The sequence below is a fragment of the Maylandia zebra genome, linkage group LG1, assembly GCF_041146795.1.
Source record: "Maylandia zebra isolate NMK-2024a linkage group LG1, Mzebra_GT3a, whole genome shotgun sequence".
NCBI classification, from domain to species: domain Eukaryota; kingdom Metazoa; phylum Chordata; class Actinopteri; order Cichliformes; family Cichlidae; genus Maylandia; species Maylandia zebra.
The window spans coordinates 9,179,837-9,197,974 of NC_135167.1; the positions used below are offsets into that span (position 1 = coordinate 9,179,837).

Here is an 18,138-nt window from a genome sequence, read left to right on the forward strand (position 1 = left end):
GCCTGCTTCAGTGGAAAAGCCTTTAATTGCCTAATGAATAAATAAAAGAAGACGTGATAATAAGACAGTGAATACATCCAAATAACTGCCAAAAACATGCACTAAATTTAAATTGAAATCCTTGAAACGTGAAATCTGTATTTGTTTATTCTCCTGCATGTTTCACACATTAAAGAGATTTGCACAGAAAAAGCCTGGCCGGCAGTTTGCTTATCCTGAATCATGTCCCACCTTAGGTTGGAATAAAAATCAATAACTTCCCTGTTCACTTCTTTTTGGTATCGCCACACCCGAAAGGGAAGCATGGATAGAAAAAGCCTGTAACCCAGTCTTACTTGTAAGAACTGAATCCAGCAAAGGTATGTGTTTCCGCTCCTGTGAGGCACCTTGTGGCTTGCGTCTGCCTGGTACAGATCTGAGAGAACATCGAGAAAGGCCCGTGTTTTTTGAGAACAACTTGAAACAGCGCAAAGAGACTGGAGCTGTCCTCTGTGTGGTTGGCTGTGCAGTTTTTTTGGCATTGCCTGTGGCTCCACGGCTCATGAGACAGCGGCTTGGAGGGGGGAAAGAAAAGCTTTCTTCTCCAGCTCTCTCTCTCTCTTTTTTTGTAATCCATTCACACAAATAAAAAGAAAAGGAAACCCAAAAATGACACGGGAAGCTTTTATTTTATTTTAATTGAAATTTTTTACATTTTGTCTGTGTCTGAAACCAGTATGTGGAACTGATCCCTGTAGAATTTATAATAGTCCTTTTTATGAGTCATAGTGGTATAGTGAGTAAAAATCATGCTTTTGCAGTCTTGTGTGGTTCGGTCTTGATTCTTAGCAGTTATAGTGAAACCCTCTTACTTCCTAAAGACATCTGAGATGCAGCACATGATACGAGTCTGGACATTTTACTTCTGTACCCAGGAAAGAATCCATCATAGTTCCCGATACTTAAGCGGGAGTCATTAGTTCAGTGCAAAATATACCGATTAACGAGCCACAAGAGCTAGCACTATGTTACAATGTGTGGTCACTCAGCTTACTGCTATGTGAACATTTTTCATTTTAGAGTATTGACAACAAAAGTTATTTGTTTGTATAAACAGTTTTAGCTTTTCCCCTTTTCAGCATAGTATTTATCTGATCCTTGTTTGTATGTGTTTGTAACGGTGGACCCAAGAAATACCAGCCGGAGCGACTTTGACAGTGCAGAACTTTTTATTAAGCTCGGGGTTGTACGTGGACACATATACTCCGCGCTCTCTTTCTCTGCTGTCACCTCCGTCTCCGTCTGTCACTGCCAACACATAAAGAGACACAATCACTGTCAGATCCCAGCACACCTGTTCACCCCGCCCCTGCGCCGCCCCGGGAGCTCACTGCGTCACGCCTCCTCTGCAGCTGGCCAAGGACCACACCCACGCCACAGTGTTACTATGCCTAGATGTTGCCGCTACTGTAGATGTGTATCTTCAACAAATTTAACAAATATAGAAAGTGCAGCGCTCACAGCTTAATACAACTCATATCAGGCCTGACAGGCTTCCGTGCCACTGACAAGACATTTGTTTTTATGAATTTATAACTTGTCTTTATACCCAACTTGATCGCTTCACTTGGAAAGCAGAAGTAACTGATGTCAGTTTCTCTGTTCACTGTTGTCTAAGACACTTCTGTAAATTCTTCGCTAGCATGATATTTATTATGCATGGTCTAAATGCTTAAAGCTTAAGATTCTTGGATTCAGAGTGTCGGCATAAGAATACTCTCCCATGTTCCATTTCTCTTGAAAATCTGTATTTGTACCAGTGTGACTAAGAATCTGCAAAATTGAACATTTAATTAATGAAAGATTAAAAAAACGCTCTCCAATTTAACAAATTCTCATCTTCTGTTTCCTGCAGGATATCACCAGCCTGCTGCACACCATCTACGAGGTTGTCGACGCTTCAGTCAACCATTCTCCTGGCAGCAGCAAGACATTACGTGTCAAGCTCTCTGTGGCTCCTGACTCCAGCCAGCGGTGGAGGAGCTGCACGCAGGGTGCCGCAGGTAAAGCTCGCATTAACGCAGTGGGTGGGAGCAGCGGAGAAGAGAGGGCATTTCGGGGTCCCCCTTGTGTTGCATGCTGTCAGCTCATCCAGACATGTGTTTGTTGTCATGCAGAAAGGCGGCTTCTTCAGGCCTGTCAGCGCTTTGTTCCTTGCAGTTTCGGCGTCGCTCCATCTCTCCCACTCAATGGGGTTCATTTTTAATGATGGGGGGAGTGACAGAGCCAAGAGAGAGCCCCCTCCCTCAGCGCCTTCAAATACTCTGAAAGAAACCTTAAGAGATGTGCTGAGTCCTTTTGATAACCACAGCCATTTTTCTTTTCTCCAAAGTTCTCTTTTTTCCCCCCTGCTCCCCCTCTCTTCGTCCCCCCTTCTCAGAGCTGCTGGGAAAATATAGCTGCGTTCAACTTAACTTTTCTCACTGACGACTTGGTAAACAAGTCGTCAGGGAGAAATATCTCAAAAAGTATATATTCCTGTGTGTTTGCGTCCTATTGTTTCGGCTATAAATATCTGTCAAGAGATTGAGGCAGAGCATGCTTTGAAAAGATTGCTGGTTGACTTCATGCTAATTTCAAACCGCATCAGATCTCACGTCCTTAATAAACTATTTCTGAAGTCTGCATGTTTTTTTTTTTATTCCACGCCTTATAAAAGACTGGGAGTTGAAAATAGAATAAATGAAGCACTGTTGTTTTTCCTTTTCTATAGATCTTCAAAGTAAAACCCCAAAACAAAGGTTGCTTTCTTCTGAGGCTTGTGTGACTGTTGTCGTTCGTGCTTGGGTGCGTGTGTGTGTGGCAGCTCTGTGTTGCTCTCTTTGATAATAGCCTCCTGTCTTTCACACATACTCAGACTTACCCCACCCAAGAGAGAAAAATGACAAGTGCATTGAAGACCCCAAGAGTGCAGAGAAGAAGTCTCGAGCACTCCTAAGGTAAACCCATCTCTCTTGTACGTGTCTCAGTGTCTGCTGGTTGTAGTGTATACAGTTGTATATGAATAAGCAGCATGTTAAGGCTTGTGCCACTGATTTTTCAATCTAAAAGTAGAAACATTCCTACAAAACACGTCTAGGGGCAAAGTTTGTTTTAGGAGGACTTCTTACATGGCTTCTGTAATATTCCTTTACTCTCTAATTAGCTGTGCCCAGTGCATTGCAATGAGGAAGAATAAACAGCAGAGACACTTCACTCTCTGTGCTGTTCAAGTACTCCCAGTTGACATTCAAACCAGTGATTTTCCTATCACAATCTCACTTCTCTAACAATTACCGTGCCACAGGCTGATCATAAGGAACACTTGTTTTACTTTCTCCAAACATTACCATAGTGAACCTCAGTGGCCCAAACTGCTACCTAATGAGCGGTGCCGCTTGTGTCCACAGGCGCCACCACAGTGACCACCACACCCAGCCTGGCTGCCAGCGCCACTGTGTGGATGAGAACCTGGAACGCAGGAACCACTACTTGGACCTGGCAGGCATCGAAAACTACACGTCCCGCTTCGGAGCCGGTGAGTGGACAGGGGCCAGTGGAAGGGGAGGGGAGGGAGAAATGCAGACGGTGGCTCTTTGAAGCTGCATCCAGGGGCCCTCATTACTGCGGCACCTGCTTGGAGCCATTAGATGGAACTAGCAGCCCACTGCGCTCCTCGCCAGTACAAACATGTGGGCTCAGGCAAGCACAATACATCAAGTGTTCAAGGCTAGAGCCCATCAACAGAGTGGGCTGTTGTTAAGTGAAGTATTAGGTGTAATGAGCAACAGCCTTGATCTGATGGTTAGTGATGACGTGATTATTTTAATGTTAGCTCTGTCAGGAAAGTGCTAACAGAGATCTGCTCTCTGTCAAGTTGTTTCAGGGTTATCTGCACGGAGAAAGAACCTGACACGTGGCTGCCAGAATCCTACCGTCAAACCTTAAGACAAAATTTATTAGAAAGCTGGTCACACAGCATTTTTTACACTGTGGTTCACTTTACTTTTATCAAATTCTTCTTTTGCCATTTGCTATTGTTAAGATAGCAGAGTTGGAATAGATGGGAAATTTGGGTAAAGAGAGCAGGGGAATGAGATGCCACAGACTGGGAGGTTATACCATTCTTTGCCACACAATATGCTTTCTGTCATGGTCCTGGGCCATGTTGGCCCAGTGTTCTTAGTTTTCTTGTATGTTTGTATTTTGTTCCCTGTTTAGGCTCTGTTTCCTGAGTTGCCCTGTTGTGTTGTTCCCTGAGTGCTTTCCCTTTGTGACTCTCACCCCCTGTGTGCCCCTCTGTGTATTCATGAGCCCTCGTCCCCTTTCGTGTTTATTCCGTGTCTCCCCTGCCCGTTATGTTGGTGTTCTCCCCGTGCTCTCTCTCCTCCTGTCTGAACCTCTGTACTTCCTGTTTCACCTCTACCGTCAGTGTTGTGTTCACTCCTGCCATGTCCCGTGATTATTATCAGTGTCACCTGTGTTCCCCGTGTGCTCCCACTTCCCTCGTTAACCCTCTGTGTATTTATGTCTGCGTCTCCCTCAGTTCTGTGTCGCGTTCTCCCTCATGTTGTGTGTGTTCCTCCCTGTGTTTCTTGGCGAGCTTTGTATTTAGTTTTCCCAGTTTAGTTTCGTATTTCCTACGTTCTGCCTCTCCAGCATTAAAGCTGTAATTTTTGAGTTCATCCCCGTGTCTGTGAGTTTTGCATTTTGGGTCCTCCTCCTGCCTGCCACACAGCGATCCATGACACTTTCTAACCACTCGGTCATTGAGTTGCTCCATTTTCTCTGATTTTATTACTGAATTTAAAGGGCCCACTTCACTTTGAATGTCAGTTCTGTGACCCCATCATAGTTTGTAGGTGTTTGCAGTTGTTTAAAATAAACATTTTTGTCTCTCCTTCACAGCCCCTGCTGCAGAGATGACTAAAGCAGAGCCTCAGGCCAGGTCATCTAACCAGACTCGTTCTCGCTCCCATGAACCAGAAAATGGTCACTCCCATCCCCATCACCGCCGCTTACAGACTGTTGTGGACACCGTTGCTCCAGACAACCTCCACTCTGCCCGGCTGCGAGGCCAAGACTCAGGGAAACATGCCCTCCGTTCTCCAAAGACACACAGCCGTACACCTCCTGCGCAGATCAATGGCAGAGTGATGAGGAGCCGAGGTATTCCCCCTCCTCCAGCTCTACCCAGTCAGACTCCTCCTCATCAGTCTACAGCTCCGTACCGCAAACACAAGCAACGATCCAAAGAGAGCCAGGGCTACAGAGCCTTAGGCCCTCTACCAGCACCTGGGCCAGTGGTGGAGAAGGAGCAGGTGAGAGACCTACCTAGCGTGCTGCTCTATGAGGGGGGTCTGGCGCAAGTTGTGCAGCGGCATGAGCATCACCATCACCACGAACACCATCACCACTACCACCATTTTTACCAGTCCTGAATTTCCATCCTGCCTGGAACAGCTCAGCACTCCTGTAAGGCCACAAAGCCCATCCCGGTCAGCAGACACAGAGTGCAGGCTGCTCCCTCCTAAAACTCTGGGCAGTTACCCATGTAGTGGCATGCTGATAGACATTGAGGTGGAGAGGAGGATCATGGGACGGGTGCACATACTGACATGTTGTTAATCAGTATTATTAAAGAGGTTGCCAAACATAGAGAAGGTTGGGTATGCAGCAGGAGGCCACAGTACAGTAATATAAGACTAAGGAGCTTGAAGGTGGGGGGTTGAGAGGAAGCAAAGAGGAGCTGCTCACTTGTTCCTCTCGCCCTGGTTCTCTGATCCTCTACTGGATGAACTGTACAACTCCAAACCAGCACCACAATCCTTCCAGACCACTAAGCCAAAAGGTTTTCAAGGAAAAGAGGGACAAGAGGAAGAGTGACATTAAGATGAAAACATATGAAGGAATTTAAGTGATTGCAGAGCAGGGTGCAGTGTGTGTGTGAGAGAGCGAAATTTTGTGTGAATGCATGGGTAAACAAGGGTCTGTGTGTGCGTGTCTGAGTGTCACAACACCGCTGTCTGCTGAAAACCACTTGAAGTGCACTCGTTTGTGTGTGAGTATTTAATGTAGGCTGTAGAGATGATTATGAAGATTCTGATTTAAGCATACAACGCCCCGTCAGCAAAAATGGGAAGGAAAATGTTGAAATGTTCTAAAGTGAAAAAGAAGAGCGATCCTAAATCCGCTGCTACCTCTAATTTTATCCTAATTGTTGTTGTAAAGGTGACTTTGACTAAGTATTCAGAGGTTATTTTCAATGTACTTAAACATTTTTGTCACAATCTGCAGTACTGAAATGTTGAATAGCTCCTTACATTTATTAACTAACATTTGCTGTACATAAAGTAAATATTGTTGTCAATTTTATAAGCTTTATTGATAATGTGATATCTTTGTATTCACTATCTGAAGCTCTGTGTTTTCCTTCACAACTGCATTTTTATTAAGACCACTAGCAGCCTCATTTTTTCTATCAAACTCTGTTAGTGATCCAGTGTCACACACTCCTTCACACTGACTTTCAACTCTCACCCAAATGTAACCTGTAATTATGGCAAGTGACTAAAATCCCAACCCTCAACAGTGCTGTTCAGAAGCTCCAACTCATGACACAAGCAAAACTCAGTTGCCAGTGTTTTTAAAATGTTATGTTATTTTATGTTATGTCCTGTGATTTTTTTTCAGACAGCAGTTAGCTTTTAGAATATATCTGGTGTAAAGATCTTGATGCGCTCCAAGAAGCTCTTTCTTTATTTAAATATTTAAAATGTTAGAGATAAATCACATAGCTTTAGTGGCATGTTTGCATAAATTGAAACCTTGTTACCAGCACAAGGTGGGTGTGTTCATTCATCACAGTGCAGTGTGGCCTTTAACAAGACTTATTTACAGTTTATTATTTATGCAGCAAAAATGCTTTGCTGAGCATGCATGCAATATTTCCGAAGTGTTGTGTTTCGGCTATTAGCAGAGACACATATTCACACTCCCAGAATTTGTCCACAGTTTTGCGCACTCTGGTTTTCTGTTTCCAAGTCTAGTTCTTTCCCCAATTGGTAGCAGCTTTGTCATCCTTGCCCAGGGTCACACGGCTTCTCCCTCCGTTTCCATGGCATCTTCCTGTCCCTCAGCTGTCAGCAGGTCTTTCACCGTGCCGCCATGTGGCCTCAGCGCTCAGCCAACAAGGCTCTGTTTGTGGTGCTCTTTCAGCTGTCTCATTCCTCTGGTGCTGGATGACATGGGGCCCTGCAGTCTCCACTGCAGCCATAATTTACCGCTCACTGCTGCTGTCCTGCCAGTCTATTCATATTGTCCCCTGATGCTCGAGGGGACTAGCATCACCATACCTGTGCCATCTCAGCTCTGACAGAAGCAGTAACCTACTAGCTGCTGGTATGAGAGTGCTGATTTCCTTAATTCTAGGCAAGCACTTTTCAGTGTCACACTGAAAAGAACTTGCCCCTGTGCAGCTGTAGTTTTCTGTGTTTAAGTGCCTTGTGCAATGGAAATCTACATTCAGAGGAAGGGCGTTTTCACCATATGGCTTTTGCAAATCAGGCCCCAGGGCTCATAATTGTCCACAATGCATCCACTTGAAGTACATTGAAAGGATTGTTTTTGATTGTCTTAGTTTGTCGTAAGGGTGTGTGTGTGTATGATTGTAATACACAGGAATGCAGCGTATGCCAGTCTTGCCCTTAGCCCTGTGGTGTTGTCTCACAGCTGTAGCCTGTTTTCAGCAGAAGCACCGGTCAGACGGGCCATCTCGTGGGACCTGGTGGCAATGACGGCCTCATTTTCAGGCTGGGGTCACAGCTGTGCTCCATGCCTTAGCTTTCTCACCTCTTACTGTTTTTCCTAGATAAAAAGTCATTTCTACTGGAGCCCTCTCAGCGCTGTAGGTTTGTAGATACTAGTTTCCAAATACGAGTGTGAAAATGGTTCTCCTGTGGTAATGGACAGTGAGCAGGCGACTGTAGGGTGGTCTCATTTGTCATGGTGGACGAGAGCTTCTGAAGAAATTTGAGTGACTCAGACCAAAAGCCAGGTTGGAATTTTTAAAATTTCTTTTAACCCTGAAAGTGTTTGACTGAACACACAGAGCTCTCTCTTCATTTGAATTTTTTTAATGCCCTGCTTCACATTCATAGACTAACCTTCACTAAAAACCTCAAATGTTCTTGATAGCGTGTGCCTCAACAGCATTTGTTAAGGGTTGGGAAAGCAGTTGCGTTTCTGGTTTGTCGAGCAGACTTTCTTTGAGGGAGCGTACCTCAACCTCTAAGAAAACTTGTGTTCTTACAACCTCCCTCTCTAACCAGCACTGTTGCTATCCCTATTGTTTCTTTTATCACACCAAGGTAACGGAGTTATATTTTGTGAGGAAGAAAACTCAGATTTTTTGTTGTTGTTTCGTTTCTTAGCAGCCAAGTCCTCAGCTGTCCCTCAAAATCTAACAAAATGTATTTTTTATTACTCTTTTTGGCAGATTGTTATGTGGGCATGAGTGTAACATGAATTTCAATGTATGAATGCCGCTTTTCAAACATAACATTTTAATCTGTGTCACACAAACTGCTTTTGATGCACCTACTTTGGTCCTGTTGAACTGTCAGTATTCTGAGTCACAGTAGTATCTAATGCACCAGTAATTTGCTTTATAAGATTTATGTATCATCACTGTTTTTAACCTGATGTATATATTGGACTGCAGAAAGGTTAAACCAGCATCATATATAAAGATAGGGTTTTTTATAGTTAAATAACTGTCAAGGTTTTTCATTTTCCTGCTGTCCCATAGTATCCACAGTGACCGTCCCACTTATCTGGAAGGAAATCTGTCTGTTCACCCACAGAGATATACACTTTCACTTGCTGTTTGCTGTAAACCTGTTTAGCTCTAGCTGTCTTTTCGCATCTTCCATGGTCATCTAATGTTTTTTTTCTATTTCCATGACATTTAGTTTATATTAGATTGTATTTGATTAATTGCTTTATTTATTTGATAGCAGATCTGTGCCAAGGGAAAATACCCTTTTATTAAAGTATGAACCTGTTCCTATTAAACTGCATGACTTCTGGAGTTACTTAAGAATATTTTCTGTTTAATGTTTTAAAAATTATGCACAGGACATACAATATCAGAGATCAATATGGAAAGCTGTGTCAATTTCCTCTTTTTTGACTACATGTCAGATTCTTTTGAAACTATAGCAATGTCTTCATTAAGTAGTCATTAAGCACCCATAAAAACTTTACACTTTGTCTTATGTACACTTTGTGCATTGAAATATAAGAAACCGGTTGGGATGTATAGATATGTTATCATGGGTTTTTTTGTTCTTTTTTCAGTGTATATAGATTGCTACTACTCTTCCTCCTCCATAGTGATGCACAATTTCTGTAGACTGTAAGAACTGTAGACTGTATCAATATCCCTATAGATACAATCTACATGACTGTACCTCCTAGGGGAAATTACTGGACCTCAAGGTAACTGCATGTCAAAATATCTATTGTCAGAATACTAAACCCTGAGTATATCCATCAAAGTGTGTCTGAAGTAGTGTGGATGCTAGATTTAAAAAAAGAGCTTGTATGAGAGTGTGTGCGTGTAATTGGGTGAATGAGGGTTGGACTAATAGTGTGTTGAATGGTCAATCAGAATGAAAAAGCACAATATAATCACCAGCCCTTCATCCATGTTCAGAAAAGGTAAAATGTATATATTACCAAGGCGCCATAATGAGCATGTACAAAAACAAAATAGTCGAATGATTTAATGTTACTCTAATTTTAGGTTCTACAGTTTCCTTGCTTATAGTGAGAACCCACACAAACACAGGGATAACCTGAAACTCCACGCAAAAAGGCCACAGCCAGAGCTGAGCTCAGGGTCTTCTGTGGTGTGGTGGTTAGCACAACCACACCACCATGCAGCCCTGTTGAATTCAGAATTGAATTTTAAATCCCTCTGCTCACATTCAAAGTCTCGAATAATCAGGCCCCATCACATCTTAAAGTGCTCAGTTCCATATTGTCTCAATAGACTGCTTCTAATTAATTAAATATCTCGTGTAATTTGCTCTTCTTTTTGGTGGATTGACTTTTTTTTATTTTCCAAGAATTAAACTGGACTGATGAAAAAGGGTGTGGGTGAAATGTATACAGTAAATCCTCCACTCCACTGTATCTTAACTGGTGGTGTCACAGAGGGCTCCCAAATCAGGCTGACCACAGACAGCTGCTCACCATGCCACACTCTCGACATGTACATGCACTTTCATCTGAAGCTTAGCAGCTTATCTCTGGTCGTGGCAACTGCAGAGAGTCTGCCTCTTGGCAATGTGATATGGCTTCCTCTCACGAACATGGCTATTTGTGTGAGCGAGCCAGTGTAACCCGCAGAACTTGTATGTATCATCATTACAAATGGTTTCTATCCTAAAACAGCTTACCAGGTTACTGTTACTACTGCTTTAAAGATTGGCTATTAAAAGCATCAGACATCCAATAAGAGGTAAGTAGTAAGTGGTTACAGTTGTTACAGCGTGATCACTTAAATGGAAAGCATGAGCTATGTCTAGCTTTAACTACATAAAACATACCACAGAAATACTTTTTGTTTTTCGATGGAAACACATATATTTAGTATTATGAAGCTAATTTTCGGCTAATGTTTAACATGTTTCCTGCATAAGGTTAAGGAGGAAAAACATACATAGGAAGATATACATAACAGTATTTGTTTGAACTCACATGTTTGTAGCCATCAACAGATCACACGAAAAGTTTTAACCTTCCAAGTGTTAAGATTTTGAGAAATCTCCACATGGTCATCCATTTATATCAGATGCACTTTTAGTCACCACCTGGGATAAGACAGGCTTACTTGTACTTATCCTAGTGATTTTTAAATTTCAAAGATGGAAAGGAAAGTATAGTCCTGGCCTGAGGTGTATCATTAGGTGCATACAAACTAAAGAAACGCTCTCGAACTCAAAGCGGTCATCCTCTGAAAGCAATTCTGAAGTATAATAAAGAGCATAATAGTTCCTGCAGAGCTGTAGTTTGTTAGCCACAAGCTTTTAATCACATTGTATACAGATAAAAAATTCTGAAGTGATTTAAAGATTACGCAAGTGAGCATCACGGAGAGCATCGCTCATCATAAACAGAAATCTTTTGTAAGATCCTGGCAAAGCTAATAAATGCCATAATTGCCCTGTGTAAAGCTGCATTGTCCATAACTAATGAAAACCAAGAGAGCAGAGCAATCAGTAAAAGAAACACCAGCTGACCATTTTTGACTGGAGCTTTCAGGCCCTTTATTAAAATTCGCAAACCACCAACTGCAATTTATTCTAGACATGTGAATTTCAGACCGGGTTCATAGATGGATGTTTTGTTACATGAACCCTGAAATTCTTTTCTCAAAAGAAGAAGAAGAAGTGTTCAAAAACTTACAGTCCATACATCTACATTGCGAGTCTCAGATGCCATATAGCTGAAAGTGTCATTTCTTACTGTATCCTACTGCATCATCTTTTCTCTGTAGCCTGGCATGAGGCTGCTTCTTCTTTTTTTCTGACATTTTCTTCTTCTTCTTTTTTTTTTTTTACTGACTTTGATCTCCACTCCTTTCAACTCTTCACATATGTTGGTAATAGCCTTGGTGTTCATGGAGATTTTCTCCTCCAGTGCAGAGTAACGGTTGGATAATGCATTCACGCCTTTTGAAATGACGGCACTGGAGACAGTGCCTTCTTCCCATCTGTAAGCCTGTCTCTGCTGCTCAATCTCTTTGGTTCAGGACACTTCATAAGTGTGGCAGGTAAAAGTGTTAAGGATGTAGAACATGCTTTGCAAGTTCCAAATTTGGAGGTCTTAAGAAAGGTGATCTACTACTGACTGTTCATTTCAACTTTGTTAACCTCTACAGATCTGAACATCCACGATTTTTTTGTCATTTCATAAAGAACTTTAACTGAAATGATCTCTGTGTATAAGCCTTATAAGCCTATAACTTGAAGTTGTACCATTTCTCAGCTCTTGGAGTTATAGTCAACAAGCAGATCTAGATATGGTTTTCCACATGCAATGACTTCCCCTTTTTATTACGCTCTCATTGTTCTTCTTCTACTGATTTATCATCCAGCCAAGCAAAATAAATATGTGGTCTTACATTTGAACCTTTGTTCTTTTGCAGTTCTTTTTCTTTTTCTTTCTTTCTTTCTTTATAAGCTCGTTAGTACAGACGGACATTGTTTTTTTGTTTTTTTTTCATTTTACAATGCTGCCCACTGTGCTTTTTATGAAACTCTCGCCTCTTCTGTTGAGCCCAATAATTGCCCTGCAGTTAAAAAAAGGCTTTGGATTCACTCACATGGGCTGGGGACTACTATCATGTGACTTCCAAAAAAGCCAAACTTGAAACAGATATCATTATATCATTATTCTTAGCTTAGCTGATATGGGCTTTGTGTCATATGACAATTGGAAATATAAGATTTTTTCCATTGTGAGACGCAATCCAGATGTCTAGTTTTCCAACAGTTTTTTTTAAACAACTAGCAACTTGTTATTGTCTGCAAGCAGACATAGCAAGAATTATTCAAGGTGTCAGGAGATATCAGTATTGATTTCCATTACTACTAATTGGCAAGTTGTAATAGACTTTAATTGTCCTTTTTGAGGATGATGATGAGTTACTGCTGAGCTTATGTGGTTCTTTAAAAACTGTTGGGCAAATTAAGATAAATTACAATAAATAGGAAGGTCTACCAACCAGATTCATTACATTTTCATCCACCTGAAAAGTGTTTTTGTGTGCTGTTAAACCATAATGTTATAATTCAGTTGTTATTACTATTATTGTTTATAGCAATAGTAGTAGCATTTTATTAATTGCTAGAGTTGCAATCAGGTCTTCTCTATCCTTGAATGCTATATGCTGTGCAAACTCGAGTGCCGATATGAGTTTAAAGTCTAGTTAATAAAAATAGTCAATATAAATACGTGCAAATGATCTAGAGGTACTGATGGATGGAAGGTCAACTTCTGGCTTACACCATAGATAGAAAGTCTGAGCATGTGGCACAGAGTCAGTTATACATAAACTCTACTTCTTTTTTTTTTTTTTTTTGGCCTGTCCCGTTTGGTTCTTTTGCCATCAGAATTATCGTCTAAAGGCCAAGAAAGATGCCCAATGGATTTACTTTACCAAATGGACCATCCCTTGCCGTATTGGTCCATTTGATTGACCTTTGTTTTTATTATTTATTTTATTTTATTTTCACTTGCTACACACGGGACAGACATGACTGGGGGAAAGAAAAGGGAGAAAGAAAGAGAGGTAGGGAAAGAAAAACAGCGGGGAAGAGGAACGGTGATAAAGGGCAAAAAACAAAAACAAACAAAAACAAACAAACAAACAAAAAATACATATATCAATCACCTGGATCACCTGTTGAGAAAGAAAAAAGAGAATACAAGCAAAAAAAGAGAGCAATATAATGAACAACATCATCGCGATAATCTATGTGAATATAACAGTAAATACTAAATGTTGAATATTATTGTGCAGCACGTAAGATCGACAGCGCAGTGTGCTTTGAGGTAGGAGCCAAAAAGGGTGTAGTTTGTGTCTGTGAGCACTCGTGTGTATACCTGTGAGCATGAGCGTGCTTGTATTCAAAAGGTTCCTTCATGTAATGATCTGCTAGAGGGTGTGGGGAGCCACAGCCCCGTCCTCCAGGGCATGAAGCAGGTATGGAGGAGATCCAGGCTCCAGACATCCAGAGGCCCTCAGAGCACAGGCTCACTCCTGGTTGCTGCTTGTCGAGGCCTGGAGCCTGGGGCTCGTTCAGGTCCCTTCGGGGGGTGGGGTGCCCTCGGCCTCTGGGCCTGGGGCTCGGTCACTCTGGCACAGCTGGCTGCCGGCGGAGCTCACCGGCTTCTGCTCCGCGGCTGCTGAGTGACCCCTCATCTGGGGCTCTCCTCAGCTCTTTCCGGGAGAGTGGCACGGTTGTCCCTCTGTTGGTCTTCCTTGGTCTCCGGTGCGTACCTGAACGCTCATCCCCGGACACCAAGAACCACCAACGCACCAATGTCTGAGGGTGTCTGCCACTGGCAGGGGGAGTGGTGGGAGCAGATAGGCCTCCATACCTAACCTCTGCTAACAGCAATTACAGTGAACAATTACCAAGAAAAGCAGCTTACAGAAGAAAATAAAGAGCTGCACTCTCTCAGCACTGCACATCATAAAGGTATTTAAGTGTGCTGTTGGCTAAGAGGATATTATTGAAAGTGACAGTTGCTTAGTGTAATTAAAGGTGAGGAGCTCAGCACAGCAGAGTTTACTTCCTAATAGTGACACAGTGATTTTTCTAAACCTTGATTATTTTTTTATGTTTAGTTTAAAGTCATTACTGAGATAATAACCATGTGTGTGGTTATTCCATATTTAAGGCTATGAAGAGTCTGGTGACTGTCATGGAAAAAATCCACATTAGCTGGGACTATAACAGGATAAACAGCTGCTGTGAATGTGTACCGTGTTATATTTGAGTTGTTAGGAGACATGGGTTAGAAGGAATGGTCTTTTAGAAATACCCCATCTCTGTGATACCACTGGCAAGACGCAATGATATTGACTTAAATATGGGGAAATGAGAGGCTGCCATAAGATGTCCTCTGTGCTTTGTTTCCAGCAGATAGGCAAAAAGCTTTGAAGTGTGGATTGGCACAGCAGGGTGCTAGCTTCTGTAAAGGGAAGATGCTAAACGCTAAAGGATGAGAAGGACATGAGGTAGTCTATTACCAATAAAGGAGCAAAGAGAGGGGGAAAGGCAAATCCAATGATAATGTACATCTGTTCCAGTGAATTTATGAGCTTTGAACATTTTTTCATGTGGGATAAGTGGTTCTTTTTTCTTACAGAATCTCAGAACTTCAAAGCAGATTTGCTTTGGATAATGCAAATGATCGGAATATGCCGGTCCCAGCCTCCTCAAGAGCATGAAAAGAAAAGGGGAAAATAGAGAATTAAAGCTAATTGCCATGGCAGTCTTTTATGTGTCTAAAGAAGGGCAAAAATAAAACACTTCAATTATTGTCAAGTTCATTCAATTAGGAAAGACGCTGACAAAGTGTTAAAGTTCAGTGTGACTGACCCAGAACTCATTTTCATTAAATGCCACTTTTCATTTTGGACAATTCCTTTGTTATAGCTGATGAAATCATAATTAGAAGGATTTAATTCATCCTGTAATTACTAAGATGGCAATGACTTTGTTTAGCTCTGGTGCTGTGGTGGCTCGTGCATAGGACTGAAAGTTATTTTTCCACTAGTCCAGTATTTCTTATATATCATAACTCCAGAACAATGTGAACATTTTAAGCAAACACAATCTGTTTATTAAGTTATTATTATGTTATTTAGTATTGGGTATAAAAAAAACAACAACAAACACAGGATCACAGTTTAATTTTGTCTTGTATATTCTGATCCCTATGTTTTTGAAGAACTTGGTCAAATGAATGGCAGAAGTAAAGAACAATGTTCTATGCATCCTTTATTTTACCTTTGCCAAGCAAAAGAGATTGTGAGGCTATACGGTGAGTCCATTTTAAAAAGTTAAAATAGATTGTTTTGCATCTACAGCAGTCTGCATGAGAGGTTTAAGAGGATCCGTGATATTGATATGTGGCCTGATCTTTGCAGTTTTATTGCATGAACTGATGTAATAACACAGAGAGCAAAGTTGTTTTGCCATTTTACATACATTTATATCTAAACTCAGTCTTAATCCGCTTTAACTTATGAATTAAATAGCTCACCATAAGATATAAACCCTGCCACAACAACAACACAAAAGGCAGCAGACTGTTCCTTTTCACGCCATTCTGCAAATTGCACTGTCCAACTTTTTCAAAGTCCAAATCTGTCTGGACTTCCAGAGGCTGACTCCAGACTTCTCGAGATAGCAAATGAATAAAACAAGGCTCCAGAAAGTTGCATTGGTTTTTAGTAGATCATTGGAGCTCTTTCTTTTTGCAACATCAAAGGCAGCCGCAGCTCTTTGATGTGGCAGCATGCTGTTTAAGGTACAGACTGAATGGAGAGGTGTCAAGCTGCAAGGTGCCTCTGTAGTTTACGTTGAGTGCTGCAAAGAGCTGCAGATGAAAGGCGCAAACAGAGTTTGATAATGAATGTCCAACAAGTAGGACCCATCTCAGACAGCGCACACTCAGCAGGGTGCTTGCGCTAACCTTGAGCACAGCACCCTAAACCTCGGGCAGATGCCGGAGACCAGACTCCTTCAACTTGGCTGCTCCTGCAAAAAGGGAGCTCTCAGATGTGAGCTTTAATCTTCCTGTCAATTAAATCCTGATTGACACACACACCCATACACACATCATCATGGACACATGCTCCTCTTAACCCGTCAGCTCCGAAAGCGACGCCATCCACTTCCTCTGCTGAATACTTGTCTTTCTGGCTTGAAGAGGCTATTTCTAATTATACATAAATCCTTCCAATATAAAAGGCATTTTATGGCTTATATTTATGCATGCTGCACTAGTTGTCCTCCAACTTTAACTTTAGAAATTGAATGAGGTAATTCACTCAGCCATTCTCTCAGTGGAAAGCAATATTACAGCATGTCAATATACCACACACTCAGCTTTTTAACCTGCAATACCACAGATAACATGGCTGCCTTGTTGTTTTTAGTTTGCAACCTGTTAAAATAAAAGTTTTACTGCTTGTGTAAACAAGCACACTGGGAAGAATGCTTTTTTTGCATCACTGGTTTGAAGTTCTCTGTATTTTGATTAAAACATCTCTAATATTCCATCTTATTTATGTTTCCTAGAGAATTATGTCTAGGAGTTATGGGAACTGATCTCTGAAACAAATATTAAACTTTTAATTATAAAAAAGATATGACTGTTTTCCAAAGTCTTTTTGACAAAGTGCCACTATAATTTCAGTAACCTGCTAAGGAAGCACTATCTCATACAAAAACATAAACTGTTAGCTGACTGATTTTAAGTCAATGCATTTTAACAATAATGCAAATCGGTGTGCTCATGTTTGTGGTGTCATTGTACCGAATTTCCCTGACAGTGATCAATTACAGCTTCTGATTATTTGACTGTTTGATTTTGTCATATCATGTTATGTTATGTTATGTTATTTTTTTTGCAATATAGTAGTTTCAAAGTTCACTACATATGTTTTAAAAACAAGCAAACTTTGTGTAACTGTAAGATTACACTAAAATGAAACATGCCGGCTTGCTTCTGGGAGTTCTGAATCTCTGGTAAAGCAATCAGTACACAAACAGCCCATCAGTGCACCTGGCTTAACACTGAGCTCACAACATGTGCTTTTGATATCTGCACAGAAAGAATGCACAGTGATAAAATGGCTGCAGCCAAAGTATTCCATCTCTGTTACAGGAGTGAGAAGGATCCAGCCCTGAGCTGCACTCTTACTCATAGACATGCAGTTTAAAGCTGATTTAGTGGGTGAGGTTATTTAGTGCTGGGTGGGTCAAGACTTAACACTCATGTCCAATAAAGTCCAAGATAGGGATTAGATCCTGTGGTTCAAGCATAATTTGATGTCATTTGCGATTTCAAGCTTGTCATGAAAAATAAATAAATAAATAACATACACAAACACGCATACACATACAGAGGAAGACAGCCATAGGGATAGAAGTAGCTATACTGAATGACAGAGACATCAGGTAGAAAGAACATGTGAAGCTGAAAAAGTACCAAAGGCTAAGAGAAGAGCTCGAGAAGATGTGGAGGATGAAGGCAACGGTAGTCTTAGTGGTAATCCCAGCATTTGGTGGCGTGACCACCAAGCTCCAGCACATCCCAAGAGCAACATCTCTGTCCAGAAGAGCGCAGTCCCAGGAACAGCTAAGATACTGTGCAGGACCATCAAGCTCCCAGGCCTCTGGCAGAGGACCTCTACTTGAAGGATAAAGAATTTTTTTTATATATATATAGTTGTCTTTAAAGTGATTGAACAACAAAACAGCTCCTAATAATATAAAAATAATACTAATAATGAAGAATATTATATAG

The 18,138-nt window shown here is 41.4% G+C and overlaps 1 protein-coding gene across 1 annotated transcript in view; it reads left to right on the forward strand.

Moving 5' to 3' along the window:
* nkd1 (NKD inhibitor of WNT signaling pathway 1) overlaps window positions 1-9,093 on the forward strand; it is a 32,650-nt gene extending 23,557 nt beyond the window's left edge. The window contains exons 7-10 of the mRNA XM_004539694.3: window positions 1,895-2,042; window positions 2,897-2,978; window positions 3,429-3,556; window positions 4,927-9,093. Coding sequence (XP_004539751.3) covers window positions 1,895-2,042; window positions 2,897-2,978; window positions 3,429-3,556; window positions 4,927-5,459 — 891 coding nt within the window. The 3' untranslated portion in view covers window positions 5,460-9,093. The remainder of the gene's footprint in view (window positions 1-1,894; window positions 2,043-2,896; window positions 2,979-3,428; window positions 3,557-4,926) is intronic.
* The last annotated feature ends 9,045 nt before the right edge of the window (window positions 9,094-18,138 follow it).